Below are 16,724 nucleotides of genomic sequence, written 5' to 3'. Positions count from 1 at the left end.
AATACATGAGAGTCAAGCTCAAAAGGACTCATCATCTATAGCAGTCTCACAAATAAATGAAGTCCAAAGTTCATCATCTGAAATTCATCCAAACACCTAAGTGTAATCCCCTATATTTTCAAAAACAAATAGCACATTATATCATTATATACCTCCAAATTCACAGGATATACTTTGCCATTCTTTTTTGTTTGTTTGTTTGTTTGTTTTGTTTTGTTTTGTTTTGTTTTTTCGAGACAGGGTTTCTCTGTGTAGCCTTGGCTGTCCTGGAACTAACTCTGTAAACCAGGCTGGCCTCGAACTCAGAAATCCACCTGTCTCTGCCTCCCAAGTGCTGGGATTAAAGGCATGTACCAACACTGCCATTCCTAAATAGCATTGTGAGGAAATAGTGGACCAAAGGAAGGCCACTCTCCAAACTCTGTATATCCATGTCTGATTTCAAGTGTTCTTTAGTTCTTCAACACCTTTCTGCTTAGTTCACTCCAGCACAATTCTTTCTCTTTGGCTGGACTTATTTCAGGAAAGCAGTTTTCCTGAGCAGGTATCCCATAGCTCTAGCATCTCAAAATCTTGGGGTCTCCAAGGTAACTACAATATTACATCTTCATGTTCCACTGGCTGGGATCCACACATGATCTTTTGCACTCCTCAAAGAAATTGGGTCACTTCTCCAGCTCTTTTCTCTATAGCACCCTAGGTTCTGGTTGACTTCACTCTATTGCTGTTGCTGTTCTTTCTGCTCATCCCATAGGACTGACACCTTCAATATGCTGGGTTTTCCTGCTGCAACAGTTGTTCACTGCTTTCCTCTCAAATACTCTACTCATTGTGCTATTTCTTAGCTGCTCTACATGACACCTTCATGCCTTCGAAACTAACACCACCTGGGTAGTTCTATCACATGACAAAGTCCAGAAGAACCACGAGGTACAACTTTGGGCATGTTTGGAACACAGCATCTTTGTCCTTCCAGAAAACATTTACCAGAAGTTTCCACTTCAATGATGCTGGTTTCTTCTTCATCACCCCTAATTTTTTTTATCTACAGCTAACCAACATCAATTGTCTCAGTAGTCCCTTCTATGCTTGCCTCTAAAGCCAGAGCCACAGGGACAAAGCTGGTTGCTGGGGCTGGACCATGGCCTTTCTATCACATTATCACCAGTTTTCAAATTTTCAACAACTTCACTGCCTAAGGTTGGCTGTCCTGGAACTTGCTCAGTAGATTTACCTTGAATTCAGAGATCTGTTTTTCCCTGTTTATTGAATGCTGGGATTAACAGCATGTACCACCATGCCTGAACCTAAGAATTTCCATCTAGATATTAAATTGAAAACTCAGAACAGTAATCACAGTCCACCCCTTGTTAATTTGAAAAATATTTATATCCCCTTATGTCCACATGGAAAGAAAAACCAGGTAAAAATAATCCCTAATGTGATACAGTTCTCCTTCCTAAAACTGCAGATCCATAAGTTTTTCTGGATGGAATCTTGCCTTAACATCACCTTTTCCTTAATGCCATATAATATCTTTGATCCCAAGATTTAGGTTCATTCAACACCCTGGTGAGTCTTTTCTTTCTTCCTTCCCTCCTTCCTTCCTTTCTTTTTTTTTTCCTTTTTTCCCTCCTTCCCTCCTTCTGTTCTTCCTTCCTTCCTTTTTTTTTTTTTTTTTTTTTTTTTGAGACAGGGTTTATCTGTTTAGCCCTGGCTAATCTGGAACTCACTTTGTATACCAGGCTGGCCTTGAACTTCGCCTGCCTCTGCCTCCCGAGTGCAGGGATTAAAGGCGTACGCCACCACACCCAGCGAGCCTTTTCTTATTGAACCTTACATTTTATATTTTTCCATTCTAACATTATGCTTGATCAAAACAATCATCATGACAGTAAACACAGGACAAAGGCTATGCTGGCTTTCCTGATACTTCTTTTGTCAATGCAGCACTCTTCAGACAAGGTCAAAAAGCAACAACATTCTTAAGCAAAACATCATAAAAAACATATACAGAGCTCAAATCTCTCTCCAGCACCTATGTGTTCCATATTCCTCCTAGGATGTCACATTACGTTCCACTTAATGCATGTACAAATCCAAAGCCTACAATTCCACATTGCTCCAAACAAAAACATGGCCAGGCCTATCATAGCAATACTTAAGTCTGGGGTACTACCTTCTGTCTTAGAAAGAATTTACAGTGCTCAGAAGACAAACTGTGACCAAGGCAACTGTTTTAAAGGTAAATATTTAAGTGGGCCTGGCTTACAGTTTCAAATATTTAGTTTATTACCATTATAGCAGGAAGCATGGCAGCATGAAGGCAGCCATGATGCTAAAAAGGAGCTGAGAATTCTACATCTTCATGAGAAGGCAAGCAGGAAGAGACTATCTTCCTGCCAAACAGTAGGTGGGGCTGTTTTGCACTGCCCAAAGCTCCAAACAACCGCACCCCAGTAATTCACTTCCTACAAAAAAGTAACATCTATTCCTACAAAACACACCTACTAATAGTGCCACTGCTTAGGGCCAAGCATATTCAAATTAACACAGTATATGTCTACTATAAATACTTTCATACATTTAAATATGATTAGAACATGCAAGGCTTTACCACATTGGTTATATTGCTAAGGTTTCTCTCTAGTATGTATTTCTTTATGTATTCAGAGACTACTGAGGCATGTAAAGGATTTTCCAACTTGACTACATTCACAAGTGATGGGATCCGACCTGAGGCTCACAAGAATCAGGGTACACCTGGGAGGCAGACTGGAGCTGAAAGAGAGAGAACTAGACGGTCAAGAGAAATAATGGAGCTAAGTCAAGGATCCTGATCAAAGCTCAAATGTTTAATAGCAAATGTGCTTATAAAGGGGACAAGGCCCATTCCCACCAAACCATTCTTGGTGCCTGGAACCAGCTGCAGGTGATGACCTGCAGGACAGGGTGTAGTCTCTGGAATATCTCAGGGGCCTCTCAGCAGGTAGCAAAGTCTTGAAGAAGAACAGTGGCAGTGGCTGAACAATAGAGTGATCTAGGGAGCAGGACTCCACCCCAGGTGGTCTAATTCTCAGTGGCAGCAAGGTCAAAGTCTGGATCAGCCTGCTTCAGGCTGGGAGAGCCTACACACAAGATTTCTGTCCCTTACTACATTGATTACATTCATAAGGTTTCTCTCCAGTATGGGTTCTTTTATGATATCTGAGACTATAGTGACGGGAAAAGGCTTTACCACATTGATTACATTCATAAGGTTTCTCTCCAGTATGGGTTCTTTTATGATATCTGAGATTACTGTGACAGGAAAAGGCTTTACCACATTGATTACATTCATAAGGTTTCTCTCCAGTATGGGTTCTTTTATGATATCTGAGACTACTGTGACAGGAAAAGGCTTTACCACATTGATTACATTCATAAGGTTTCTCTCCAGTATGGGTTCTTTTGTGATATCTGAGACTATTGTAACAGGAAAAGGCTTTACCACATTGATTACATTCATAAGGTTTCTCTCCAGCATGGGTTCTTTTATGATATCTGAGACTACTGTGAGAGGAATAGGCTTTACTACATTGATTACATTCATAAGGTTTCTCTCCAGTATGGGTTCTTTTGTGGTATCTGAGACTATTGTGACGGGAAAAGGCTTTACCACATTGATTACATTCATAAGGTTTCTCTCCAGTATGGGTTCTTTTATGATATCTGAGACTATTGTGACAGGAAAAGGCTTTACCACATTGATTACATTCATAAGGTTTCTCTCCAGTATGTGTTCTTTTATGACATTGAAGATGACTGGGTGTTGCAAAGGCTTTCCCACATTGATTACATTCATAAGGTTTCTCTCCAGTATGGGTTCTTTTATGATGTTGGAGATAAGCATTTCTTGAAAAGGCTTTACCACAATGATTACATTCATAGAGTTTCTTCCAACTAGGACTTCTTACATGCCTGGAATGACAATTGGCACATGTGAAAGCTTTAACACACTCATTACCTTTATCAATCGTTTTATCTATATTAATTAATTTCACAGGTTGGTCTAATAAGAAAGAATTATCCGATCTTAAGCTTCTATCACTTTCCATGTTCATGGTGTTCTCCCTCTCTATGGGTTGTTTTGCCTCTTTGAAAACAGCTGTGATGGTAAGAGCATTTATAACATGGCTCATACACATAACATCCTTTTTCTATATGAGAATTCTATATGACATATTTCCTAAACCTGAAGAACAATGGAACAATGCAGAGCTTTTTACAACTGATTGCATTCATAATTTCCCTGTAGTGTGAATCACAGCACATTAGCACTGTGAAGCAGGACAAACAGATGAATTTCCACATTTTTTCCTCAGTGTGACTTTGAAGATGTTTTCTTTAAAGTCAGAAAACCAATTAATCGCAAACTCCTATCATGTTCAGAAAGTCTAACAAAGTCAGAAAACTACATATCTTCTCATTGTTCTGGAAAGAGGTGTGTTGCTATTTTCAATGTTCATAGACTCTCATGGTTTCATCCATTTGACACTTGATATATCCATTAAAAGAAGAACAAATGAAAAGTTTTCCACATTGCATTCACAACAGTTCACATTTTGTTCCTTGTAGACATGCTGTATATGGATTAAAGTTTCTCCACATTCTTGACTCTCATAAACTGACCTCTCAATAAAGTTAGCAATGAGTCTGCAAGAATATAAGTATCACCAACTTTACCATGGAGTATTTGCTTCTTAGAAGGATATATGGATATATATATATATATATCCTTTTAAGTGTGTGTATATATATGTGTATATATATATATGCACATATATACACACACATCACTATTCAATGAGCAATATTTAAATATTATGAGGATATACAGATTGGTAGTTCCACAGCATAGGTCTAATGGAGCTACAAATCAAATGAAGGGGTCTCTTAAGGCATTGTTTCCTTGTTTCCATTTTTAGAGGAATGCCTTGGAACCACAAATCAGATCATAGACTCTGAGGTACATGGACTTTCGAAAATATCATAATCATAGCTAGAGTCAATGGACTGATATTTGACACTTTTGCTTTTTTTTAGAACTTCCAGAACATATTGCAATTTTCTCACAGACATTTTTGTATCAGCTTGTACATGAAAATTACCTTCCAGAACTTTGACATGGTTCTTCAATATGATGGTCTTCCCATTTGTAGCCTAAAATACAGCAACAGAAAATGAATGATATGTTATTAGAAATTAGGAATAATTGAAGTTACTGTAAATTTTCACAGCTGTGAACCTGATTTATTCACAGCAATCTTACTTGTGCTCAATTTAAATAACAGAAGATCATCAATAACCAAAAAACATTTGTTCCCTTAATTTGAAAAGCAAAAGAAAATTCACAGTCTTACCTATAGAAGTAAGGTTCCAGTAGGTCTCCAACATCACGTCTTTGTAGAGATTCATCTGGGAAGGATCCAGCAAATTCCACTCTTCTTTAGTGAAGTTTACATGCACATCGTCAAAAGTCACTGCATCCTAAAATATCCCAGAAATGTGTACAATACAAAGCATGATACTAACATCACTACTTATTTCCTGACACACAAGTTGTAGTCTAATCACCATGTCTTTTTAGAAGGAAGTTGAATTATAACGATCACCTATGTTGCTGTTGAACCTTTTGCCTAGGATATAGCCTTGCAAGGGAAATGCCAATTGAGAGGGAGATGCAAGGGGAAACAGATCAATAGTACCAAGCGCACATCTGAGAAACTGTACGAACAATTACTAACTACAACAATATTGGACAAGATGGGGGTATTTGCTCATGACTTTAATCCAGAGGGACAGGAAGGTTTATTTTCTAAAGCTGGAGGCCTGTATCATCTATCCAACCAATTCCAGGACAGCAAAAGTTAAATATTAGACTCTTACTCCTCTGCAAATATCACCCAAGGAAACAAAAATGATAGAAAGAAACCATAGTTCTGCACTGAACTTCCTAGAAAGAATTATACATTAACTGCAGTTCTGTATTCATCTGGCAGAAACATGAAGTACACCAGTTTAAACTGTAATATTAATAAAATTTTGCTAAAGGAGAATGTATTTTTAGAGTTACAGATGGACCAATTAAAATACTAGTAATATAAATGTTGATCACAAATATGCAACATAGGGCAGGAGAGATAGCTCAGCTGTGGAAAGCTCTTGCTGGTCTTCCATATAATTGCAGTCAATATTTAACATTTACATGGGGACCAACAACTACCCATTACTTCAAGATCAGTGTAGTTTTGATACCACCTACTGACAACAGTGAAAATGAGGCACACATGATATTCATATTCATGCACACAAACAAATACTTATATTTATTCTAAAATCAAAGAACAAACTGAAGAGTTAGGCAGATCATCATAGACCCAGAATTCAATGACTCTGAAGCCTCAGGTAGTATTGATGTCATGAGCAAATTTCATCCTGGAAAATAGAATATAAACTATGTATTTAGTGAAATTTCAAAATTGAAGATGTAGATAGAGAACTGCACAGAAGCATATGCTTATTGTACAAAAACATGATCGTAGGATGATGTGGTGTCTATACCTACTAACAGGACAGAAAGGGTTTCACAGAGAAATTTTATCTGGAACAACAAAATCCAAAATAATAAAATTAAAAATATAAAACCACCAGGCTTGCAAAATAGCTTAGCATTGAATAGCAAATGTGTCTACTGTATCTTATGTGATTTAGGGACAGAGACCAAATGGTGAATGTATGGGTGCCTGAGAAGAAAGACCCTCGTCCCCTGCAAATGTTACCCAAGGAAACAAAAATGATAGAAAGAACCCATAGTTCTGTACTGAAGTTCCTACAAAGAATAATACATTAACTGCAGTTCTGTATTCATCTTGCAGAAACATGAGGTACACCAGTTTAAACTGTAACATTAATAAAATTTGGCTAAAATTTTGAATTATGAAAATTATGAATCAGTTTCAACCACAACACTGTAGACACAAAGAACAACATTTGTTCTGTCAAAGAGAAATGCAGAGGCAAAGCTGGATCAGAGACTAAGGGAATGGCCAATGAAAACGTGCCCAAATAGAGACATATCCCATTTTATTTGTAACAACTAGAAACTGCAAACAATACAGATGTCCCTCTACTGAAATACGTATACAGAAAATGTGGTTTATTTACAAAATGGAATATTATTAAGCTATTAAAAACAAGGATATCATGAATTTTTTAGGCCAATGGATACAACTCGAAACTATCATCCTGAGTGAAGTAACCCAGAAACAAAATGACATGCATGTATGTACTCACTTGCAAGTGAACTTTAACCATAAAGTACAGGATATCCACACTCTACTCCATAGACCCAAAGAAGCTAGACAAGAAGGAAAGCCCTAATGAGCATGGTTGAATCTCATTCAAAAGGGGGAATAAAACAGTCAGAGGAGGCAGATGGAAGAGAGAACTGGATGGGAGAGTGGATAACTAAGGGGAAGGGCGAGTGTCCAGGAAGAGGTGTGGTGAGAGACAAGAGATGGTCAGAGGGTCAGGAAAATGAATGAAATTCTGCAGCTTGAGGGGGATGGGTATGGAAGGGTAGGGAATCTTTAGGTTGTGCCAGAGACCAGGAATGAGAGGTCACCAAGGATAATATGGGGGTGATCTTAGTTGAGATGCATGGCAGAGAGTTATGGACCCGCCATATCCTGCTACCAGGCAGGACCTCTAGTGGAGAATTAAGTACAGCAACTGATCCAAATATATTTCCTCCCAAAATTGGCCCTGTCTACAAGAAATGCAGGTGCAAAGATGGAGCAGAGACTGACGGAATGGACAAATGATACCCTGACCAAATTGAGACCCATCCCATGGGCAAGCATGTATCCTGACATTAGTGAAGATCCTTTGTTATACTTGCAAACTGTAGCGTAGCATAACTGTCCTCTGAGAGTCTCTATCCAGCACCTGACTGAAACAGATGCAGAGACCCACAGCCTATCATTGGACAGGGCTCAGGGAGTCTTTTGGAAGAGTTGGGGGAAAGGATTGAGGGCCTTCGAAGGAACAGGAAGTCTATTAGAAGACCCAGCGAGTCAACTAACCTGTACACTAGGAGATTCTCAGAGAGTGACTCTCTAGCCAAAGAGCAAACACAGGGTGGGCCAAGGCCCCACCATATATGTAGTAAATGTGCTTCAGTCTTCACATGGGTCCTGAAACAAGTAGAGTGGGGGGATGTCCCATAATGTGTTGTCTTTCCAACGTGTTCCCCTAACTTGGCTGCCTTGTCTGACCTCAGTAGCAGACTTGACTTGTCATGTTTGGGGGATACTCAAGTGGTCCCCACTCTCCCTGGGTAGATGAAAAGGAGTTGAGGATAAGGGACTGTGTAATGTGGAAAAGAGAGGGGGAAGCAATTGGAATGTATGTTGAATAAATATATAAATGAGAAAAATGAACAAATATATATAAATAGAATAAAATTATACAAATCAGCCAATTATTTTTAAAGTTTTCCCTACTCAATATCTCATAGAAAAACCTGACTAAGAAATATCTTTGGCCAAAATATTACACAAATGACCTGTAGCTTAAGTTTTCAGAGAGTTGATTTTCCACTGACATACTGTGACCTCCACTTCCTCTGGCTGCATTACTGCCAACACTCGAATCTTTCAGGTTCTATGACTACAACCGTTAAGCTTTCTATGACTTTTGACATCTCAATTTTTGATATTTCCCACATTCCTCCAAAAGAGAACATAGATTCTGTCCAACAGCAAAATCACCTTTTTATACCAATTTTTGTTGTTGCTGTTCTAACTTGCTACTCTGCTGTTGAATAGAATCCTGCAAGCAAAAGCATCTCAGGCAGTAGATGGTTGTTGTACATGGTTCAGTCAGATCACTGTCCACCATTCTGGAAAGTTAGAATAGAAACTGGAGCTAGAATATGAAGGAAAATAATGAAGGACAAACACTGTTTCTTGGCTTGTTCTCTTACTTGGTCACTGTCCCATGCTCAGCTACCTCTCATCCAGCCCAGGACCACTTGCTTAAGAATATTGCCTCCCTCAGTAGAAAAGCCTTCCCAAAAACTCATCAACACTATCTCTCACAGACCTAGCAACCAGCCATTCTGATGAGGGCACACCTTCAATTGAGTTTCCTTAATATGTCTCTAGCTCTGAAATGTTGAGAACTGAGGACTTATGACATGGAGACAATAATAAATGAGGAAATTGTAAAAACCCAAAACCAATGTGCTAACCATATCAATTACAGGAGCCTCGGTCACCACAAGAGAGAGGTGGAGTTATGGCTGAGCCAGGAAAAAAATGGAGAGGGCACCTGGCTTAGAGCAGGGAAGGATACACTGGAATGAGGGGTCAGAGGCTTTGCTGCCCTGGTGTGAGGTATCTTTAACCCCCTGTTCTCAGGCTAGTGCTACCAAAGAGGTGGCTAAAGCAGCTGGAAGGTGAACAGAGAAGCAGATTGCACCACAAGCCTAGAAATAATACTGCTGATCTAATGAGATATGTTAACTTTGTTGCAGTGGATGACAAACAACTTTCCCTCTAATGACAGTTCCAAGTTCAAAACTGCAAAGTCATATATGGACTGGGAACAGGGTTGATCAGGAGGGGAAAATGAGGTCTTTGTCCTTTCCACCCTGTAAAACAGGATAGGGAGAGCCTGGTTTTGCCTGGATTGGGTCTCCAAGAGCTCTCTATAATGGACAATCTAGTGGGTGTAGGTCCTCTTAGGAAGAAGGATTTAACCCCAGATGATGGTTTAGTAACTACATCAATTGGGATGGAAAAAATCTTATTTCCTCTCTCTCAGTCACAGAATAATAAAGTACCACACACATGAGAGAAAGTCACAAGGTGTCAGTAAAGGCTACCCAGCAGATTCATACATGTGTAGATGAAGACAGGATGGCAGCTGTGAGTCACGTGCAGGGTTTCAAGCCTGCTCTAACCCTCCAAGCACTTAAGACCCAGGGCGCACCATCTCTATACCAGAGTATGGAACATCTTCCAAGGCCTCTGTGGCGACAACTCTCCAGTGCACCCACTGTACCATGGTTCCAAGGTCACTTTAGTCATCTCCCTCCACGGATAATCAAGAAAAATATGAAAACCAAGAAACACAGACACAAATGTGACAGACAAGCCACTGATACTAAGAACAATGACACATTCTAACAGCCGGTCTTTCAACACCTCTTTTCGGAGTACTGGAGGTCTTGGAGTTTCAGTCAACACATCAAGATATTATACCCAAGCACAGGAACCTCAATGACAACCAAGGATCTTATTGCAATGCAAACACACAAGGTTTTTATTATGGGCTCAGTAACAGGGTCTGTCCCCAGTCAACCTGGCACCAGGTCCAAAATGAGAGACCAAGTCTAGAGGTGCTGGATATATATTGTAGTTACAGCAAGGCTGGGGAATTTGCATACAGGTCAGCAACCTAATATTTTGAAAACTGTATATCTGGCATAATCTGCAGGAACCAAACATGAGGCAAAAACTATCTGACAACCATGATGGCTAAGCTAACGTTTTTTTCCCTGCAAGGTCTATTAGTTATCTAGATGTAGCTTGACCCTGCTGCTGTGCCTCCACTGGCTGCTCATAGGATGTTTGCTCAAGTACACTCAAAAATGCAATTGGTTGAGCTTTACAACTCACCCTTGTTCCTGAGCCCATTATTATTAGAAAATACTCCTGTTCAACAACAAGCCATGCCTGCCAGTAGACTAGGGAATTTGTCCAAAGACTTACCTCACTATCTGTTACTGCAGACCCTAATATCAGGTGCCCTTACCACTGGAACAAAATACCAGTACAAGTTTCCTCTCCCCCGTGCATGCCTCTTATAGCTACCACAGATAATCCCCACCTACCCTTCCTTTCCTGCTTCATCCTTCTGTCTCAGCCCCTACTTGGGCAGACACATACTGTTCAACCACATGCCTAGCCTGAAAGGACACAAGGTAAGCTTCCATAGATCTACCACACTATGTGCTATCCCAGATGTAATTTTCACAGTTGTCCCTAGCACTTTACCAAACAGCAAAGGCAGCTTAATCTCTCTCCTGACTATGTCTCCTTGTGGGTTGCTAAGATCATCTCTTTCTGCCTGCCTCTTTTTCCAGCTTCCAACATTAGTAAGCATTCCCTCTTGAACATACCCTCCAAACAGGTCCGTCAAAGAGGCAACCCTCAGTCAACACTGTGATAATCCAGGTATCAGCTGGGTGTGGTGGCACACGCCTTTAATCCCAGCACTTGGGAGGCAGAGGCAGGCAGATTTCTGAGTTCAAGGCCAACCTGGTCTACAGAGTGAATTCCAGGACAGCCTGGGCTACACAGAGAAACCCTGTCTCAGAAAACCAAAAATAAACAAATAAATCCATATATCAACCAGTAACCCAGGTATAAAACTCCCACCCAAGCAGCACAAACCCAGAAATCAAATCACCTCAAATCCAGAGGCCTAGACACCAGCAAATGAATATAATGAATAATAGCCAGGAAAATATATCACCATGAAATCCAAGCTATCCTATCACAGCAGGTCCTGAGAAATTAAAACATGCAAAAGATACAGTGGAAAAATGGTTGTTTGGGGGAAGGGAGAGGAGTGAAAACATGGGGGAAGGGATAGCTGTGCAGAAGAGGTCCTGCAGACAGGCACACAGACAGGGAGCAGAGAGAGACAGCCACAAGGGTAGGGAAATAGAGGGGGGGGGGAGCGTGTGCAGAGAACAGAGACAGGGAACAAAGCACAGAGCTGCTGTAGCTGGTGGTTCATGTATATAAAGCCCACCTGACAACAGCAGCAGGTGATGGAGACAGGTAACAATTTAAGCATTTGCTAAGTCCCTAAGAGCAGGCCATTGAATTTGCTGTACACTGACAACCACAGAAGCAAGGTTCACCCATGGGCCAGGAAGGGAAGAGAGACTATCAGGCATTAAAGAGGAATAGAAAAAAATGATAAATTGGTCAAAATTAAGGATGCCAAATGTTTCCTGGCACTTAATAACCAGGAATTCTGCAACATATGAGAAGGTTAAAAGTAGAAATTATTAGAATAGAAGAAGAATATCAGCTCAAAGGTTTCGAAAATAGTTTCAGTGAACTCATAAATGAAAAAATTTCTAAACTCAAGAAGAAAATACCTATTAAAGTACAAGAAGCATCCAAAATAGCAAATAGATTGGACGAAAAAAGTCCTTTTGCCACATAACAATCAACACTCTAAACATATAAAGCAAAGAAATATGAAAAACTGCAACAGAAAGAAATAAAAAACTAAATAAAACAAAAACAAGTAACGTATGGAAGCAGACCTATTAGCTTCATATCTGTCTTCTCAATGTCTACTAGAAAAGACAAAAGTGTTTGGACCGTTTTGTGCTGCATAGTGAAAGAAACCACCCATGTTTCTACAAGAAAGCAACTGGTCCAAATGTTTTGGACAGATTCAGAATCAGCTACGATAATGAAGTTATTCAGAGGTCACTGCCTGAGACCTCACAGGTGGTCCCATATGGGTGATGCTTCCCATGCAGCCCCAGAGAGGACCGAAGACCCTATCTCCCACTGCTCAACCACCTGCCCCTACCCATTGTGGGCAGTGATCCTGTGCTCACCATGTTTAAATCTCAGAGCTTCCTGAGGTCCCCTCAATGCACCCAACAGCCGATCTCAGAGCAGGACACAGAGAACCATTCAAGCCTGCACAGCCACAGCGAACTCCTAGAAAGGCATCCGGAAGATCCCGCCTCTTAGTCTGACTGGCATGTCTGCCTGGAGACCTTGATTGGCCAGTGAGTCTTACCCCTCCTCAATGTTAAAGCGTGCTTCCTGTCGAAGGCTGGAGCTTTTCCAGATCTCCTGAGCCCTTTTCAGCTCATTAGCATTTGTGCTTGCCGGGCGGGGGGAAATCCACCATTCCAGCTCAGGCTATTCTGCTGCCAGCTCCTCCCCTCTGTGAGCAATGATCCTTACTTCAGACCTTGCCTGAACATTCCTCATAGCACTTGCCTTCTTTTTCCTGAAATCAAGGTGAGTAGTTTAAATAGCCCATTACTCTAGCTGCATTATAGGTATCAATCTGACCCAGAAATGTAAGGGTGCCCAGGCTATTAACATTAAAAAGGAATTTTAGAAAACAGGAGGCGGCTGGGGGTCGGCTGCCGGGGCCAAGATGTCGCTGAGCAAGAAAAGAAAGCTTGAGGGGGGGGGGGGGGGGCGCCGGAGGTGAGGGAGCCGAGGAGGAAAATGGCGGGGAGCAGGAGGCGGCCCTGCCACGACCCCGGAGGACCAAGCGCGAGCGGGACCAGCTGTACTACGAATGCTACTCCCACGTCTCGGTCCACGAGGAGATGATCGGCGACCGGGTCCGCACCAACGCCTACCGCTTAGGCATCCTAAAGAACTGGGCCGCGCTGCGAGGCAAGACGGTGCTGGACGTGGGCGCGGGCACCGGCATTCTCAGCATCTTCTGTGCCCGCATCTTCTGTGCCCAGGCCGGGGCCCGGCGCGTGTACGCGGTGGAGGCCAGCGCCATCTGGCAACAGGCCCGGGAGGTGGTGCGGCTCGACGGGTTGGAGGACCGCGTGCACGTCCTGCCGCGCCCGGTGGAGACGGTGGAGCCGCCGGAGCGAGTGGACGCCATCGTCAGCGAGTGGATGGGCTACGGACTTTTGCACGAGTCTATGCTGAGCTCCGTGCTCCACGCGCGGACCAAATGGCTGAAGGAGGGAGGTCTCCTCCTGCCAGCTTCCGCGGAGCTCTTTGTGGCCCCGATTAGCGACCAGATGCTCCAGTGGCGTCTGGGTTTCTGGAGCCAGGTGAAGCAGCATTATGGCGTGGATATGAGCTGCATGGAGAGCTTCGCCACGCGCTGCCTCATGGGCCATTCGGAGATCGTGGTGCAGGATCTGTCCGGAGAGGACGTGATTGCCCGGCCGCAGCGCTTTGCCCAGCTTGAGCTGGCCCGAGCCGACCTGGTGCAGGAGCTGGAGGCTGGTGTGGGCGGACGCTTCCGCTGCAGCTGCTGTGGTTCCGCGCCTTTACACGGTTTCGCCGTCTGGTTTCAAGTGACCTTTCCCGGAGGGGACTCGGAGAAACCTCTGGTGCTGTCCACCTCGCCTTTTCACCCGGCCACCCACTGGAAGCAGACGCTCCTCTACTTGAAACGAGCCGGTGCTGGTGGAACAAGATACGGACATTTCCGGAGAGATCACCCTGCTGCCCTCCCCGGACAACCCCCGGCGTTGTCCAGAAAAAGTACTGGACCATCGTGTAGTGAATGGGAAGGTGGAGTATTTCCTGAAGTGGAAGGGGTTCACAGATGCTGATAATACTTGGGATCCAGAAGAAAATTTAGATTGTCCAGATTTAATTGAAGCATTTCTTAATTCTCAAAAAGCTGGTAAAGAAAAAGATGGCACAAAAAGGAAAATTTTAGCTGACAGTGAATCTGATGATAGCAAATCGAAGAAGAGAGATGCTGCTGACAAACCTAGGGGCTTTGCCAGAGGTCTTGATCCTGAACGAATAATTGGTGCCACAGACAGCAGGGGAGAATTAATGTTTCTCATGAAGTGGAAGGACTCGGATGAGGCTGACTTGGTGCTGCCAAAGGAGGTGAATATGAAGTGTCCTCAGATTGTCATTGCCTTCTACGAGGAGAGGCTGACTTGGCATTCTTGTCCCGAAGATGAAGCACAATAATTGTTTCGATATATATATATATATATATATATATATATATATATATATATAATCTGGATCTTGGGTTTTGAATTACTAGTGTGGAAAAAAATAGCAATCTAGTGAAAATCAAGTTTGATATGCTGGTTTTGAAAGTATTGACAGTAGTTGGGATATTTTTGGTTTTGGTCTGCATCAAAAGGCACTGATTCCTTTGAGCAAGTAAGAGCTTTCTGTAGTTGCTTCCCTTAACAATAGAATATTTGCTACCATGTTGTATTTCCTCAGCTTTGAAGAACAGCTTTTCTTAAATGCTGGGGAGATTTTACAGTTATTACTCAAGTCAGAACTGATTTTTAACTGGGACACAGAAGGACCATTCTGGGTTTTTATTGTTTCTATGAGGTGTATGCATAAAACACATAACTTGTTTGTTTTGTTTTATTTTTAACTGATGATGAAAATACAAGTTGATGAGATTCCCTCCTTGTGAACATTTTCCTGAGACCATAACCTTTCAGATTAAGCAGATTCTGTGATTTATTGGATAGTTTAAAGGCAACAACATCAGAATTGATGTTTTATCACATAAATACAGTGGTATATTTACAGAGTGTTGTACATGTCTCCTTTGAAAAATGGAATTAGACTAAGTAATAGTGTGCTTTAATAACAAGACTTGGGCTAGAGGCAGAAAGAGCTCTGACCTAAGAAGCCAGCTGAGAGGCAGAGGCAGGTCCAGGTCAGCCAGTCTGTGTAAAGGTTCCTCTGGTGAACCATCCCTTTGTAGAAAGTTAAAGTCTGTACTAAAAAGTTATGATTCATGGAATCTGTTTGATGTGGAAATAGAATCGTGGTTGGAGCTGACGTTGGCAATTTAAGACCTGCTGACTAAGTGAGTGAACAAAATTTGCTAATATCATTTCATGACCTGCATGCTTCTTCTTCACCCTGACTCACTCCTTACTGGTAGGATCAATCTTTTCAGTATTTGGGTTCTGGTTCAATGAGCCAGAAAAGTAACTGTGTAGTTTCAGAATGTCATCCAACTGTATATTTACTTTATTGTAAATAATGGTGAACATTGGTCAATAAATAGTTTTATATTCCTTTAAAAAAAAAGAGCTTAGTTCTGCTAGACAAGGAGATGATATTCATACTGGACACTATCTTCATTCATATAAGAATAACATATCTGTGCTTTTGAAGATGAAATATAGACAAATGAATGATTATTCAGACATTAAACACTTTAATAATTTAAATAATATTTATGTCCAGTAAGGCCTCATTGAAAACAAATGAATATGCAAAGATTGGAAGATCATCTAAAGGCTTGTCTTTTATCATCTAAATTAAACAACAACCATTTTCATACTTACAGCTCTGTTGAATTAAAATAATCACAGCAGGCCTTTTTAAATGTCACTAAAACTCTACAAAAAAAAAGGACATGGATGGCCAATATTTGTACAATTTGGAAGGGGAATAACTACTTATAATGTATTTTTTTCCTCAGATGTACTGAATAAAGTATTTTTAATGTACCAATTGCAGGATATCTATAGTCTCATAAGAAAAACTTTGTCAATTTGCTGTAATTTCACTTTTATCCTAGGGCGTTCTATGACAATTTTAAAATGTGGTGCCATTGAGAAATTAGAAAGAGGGAATATATATTGCTTATTCCCAACCCCTGAATAAATATTCTCACAGTACTTTGTGAATTTATATGTTAAATCTATTGTATCTTATGGTAATACCCGGCTCCCATTAGTGGGGGTATTCGACTGTGACAGGAGACTTGCCTTGTTTAGCATTCATGTGTCAACTTGTCAACCAGGAAGTCAGTTGCCCACATGCACATCTCCACATGCACATGTACACATGCCAAGTAGCATGTCAGTTCCTGGGGAGGTCTTGGAACTTACACTTTACTAGAACCCATCAAATTGGAGC

General features: G+C 41.4%; 2 protein-coding genes across 2 annotated transcripts; one reads left to right on the top strand and one right to left on the bottom strand.

Moving 5' to 3' along the window:
- Window positions 1–2,834: 2,834 nt before the first annotated feature.
- Window positions 2,835–12,801, bottom strand: LOC110289227 (uncharacterized). The gene is made up of 4 exons (XM_085830998.1): window positions 12,698–12,801; window positions 5,403–5,529; window positions 5,151–5,202; window positions 2,835–3,960 (listed from the first exon to the last, which is right to left on the bottom strand). The coding sequence occupies exons 1-4, from the start codon at window positions 12,698–12,700 to the stop codon at window positions 3,129–3,131; spliced, it is 1,014 nt and encodes a 337-aa protein (XP_085687124.1). The 5' UTR covers window positions 12,701–12,801; the 3' UTR covers window positions 2,835–3,128.
- A 305-nt stretch (window positions 12,802–13,106) lies between these two features.
- LOC147000920 (protein arginine N-methyltransferase 6-like) lies at window positions 13,107–16,466 on the top strand. Its single transcript, XM_085830997.1, is given in 3 exon segments — window positions 13,107–13,284; window positions 13,286–14,245; window positions 14,247–16,466. Coding segments are annotated over 3 exon segments (1,530 nt in total). The 5' UTR covers window positions 13,107–13,254; the 3' UTR covers window positions 14,787–16,466.
- The last annotated feature ends 258 nt before the right edge of the window (window positions 16,467–16,724 follow it).

Source organism: Mus caroli, unplaced genomic scaffold (assembly GCF_978045245.1).
Source record: "Mus caroli unplaced genomic scaffold, Mus_caroli_1 scaffold_15, whole genome shotgun sequence".
Classification (NCBI taxonomy): Eukaryota; Metazoa; Chordata; class Mammalia; order Rodentia; family Muridae; genus Mus; species Mus caroli.
Note: the sequence above shows the minus strand (reverse complement) of the source record. Positions and strands in the feature narration are given on the sequence as shown.

What these genes read in the sequence shown, in the direction of transcription:
- LOC110289227 (XM_085830998.1), bottom strand. An exon ending in CTGGAACCTTACTTCTATAG is followed by an intron (nt 5,203 to 5,402) that starts GTAAGACTGTGA and finishes GCTGTATTTTAG; the next exon opens with GCTACAAATGGGAAGACCAT. An exon ending in CCATGTCAAAGTTCTGGAAG is followed by an intron (nt 3,961 to 5,150) that starts GTAATTTTCATG and finishes TTGTCATTCCAG; the next exon opens with GCATGTAAGAAGTCCTAGTT.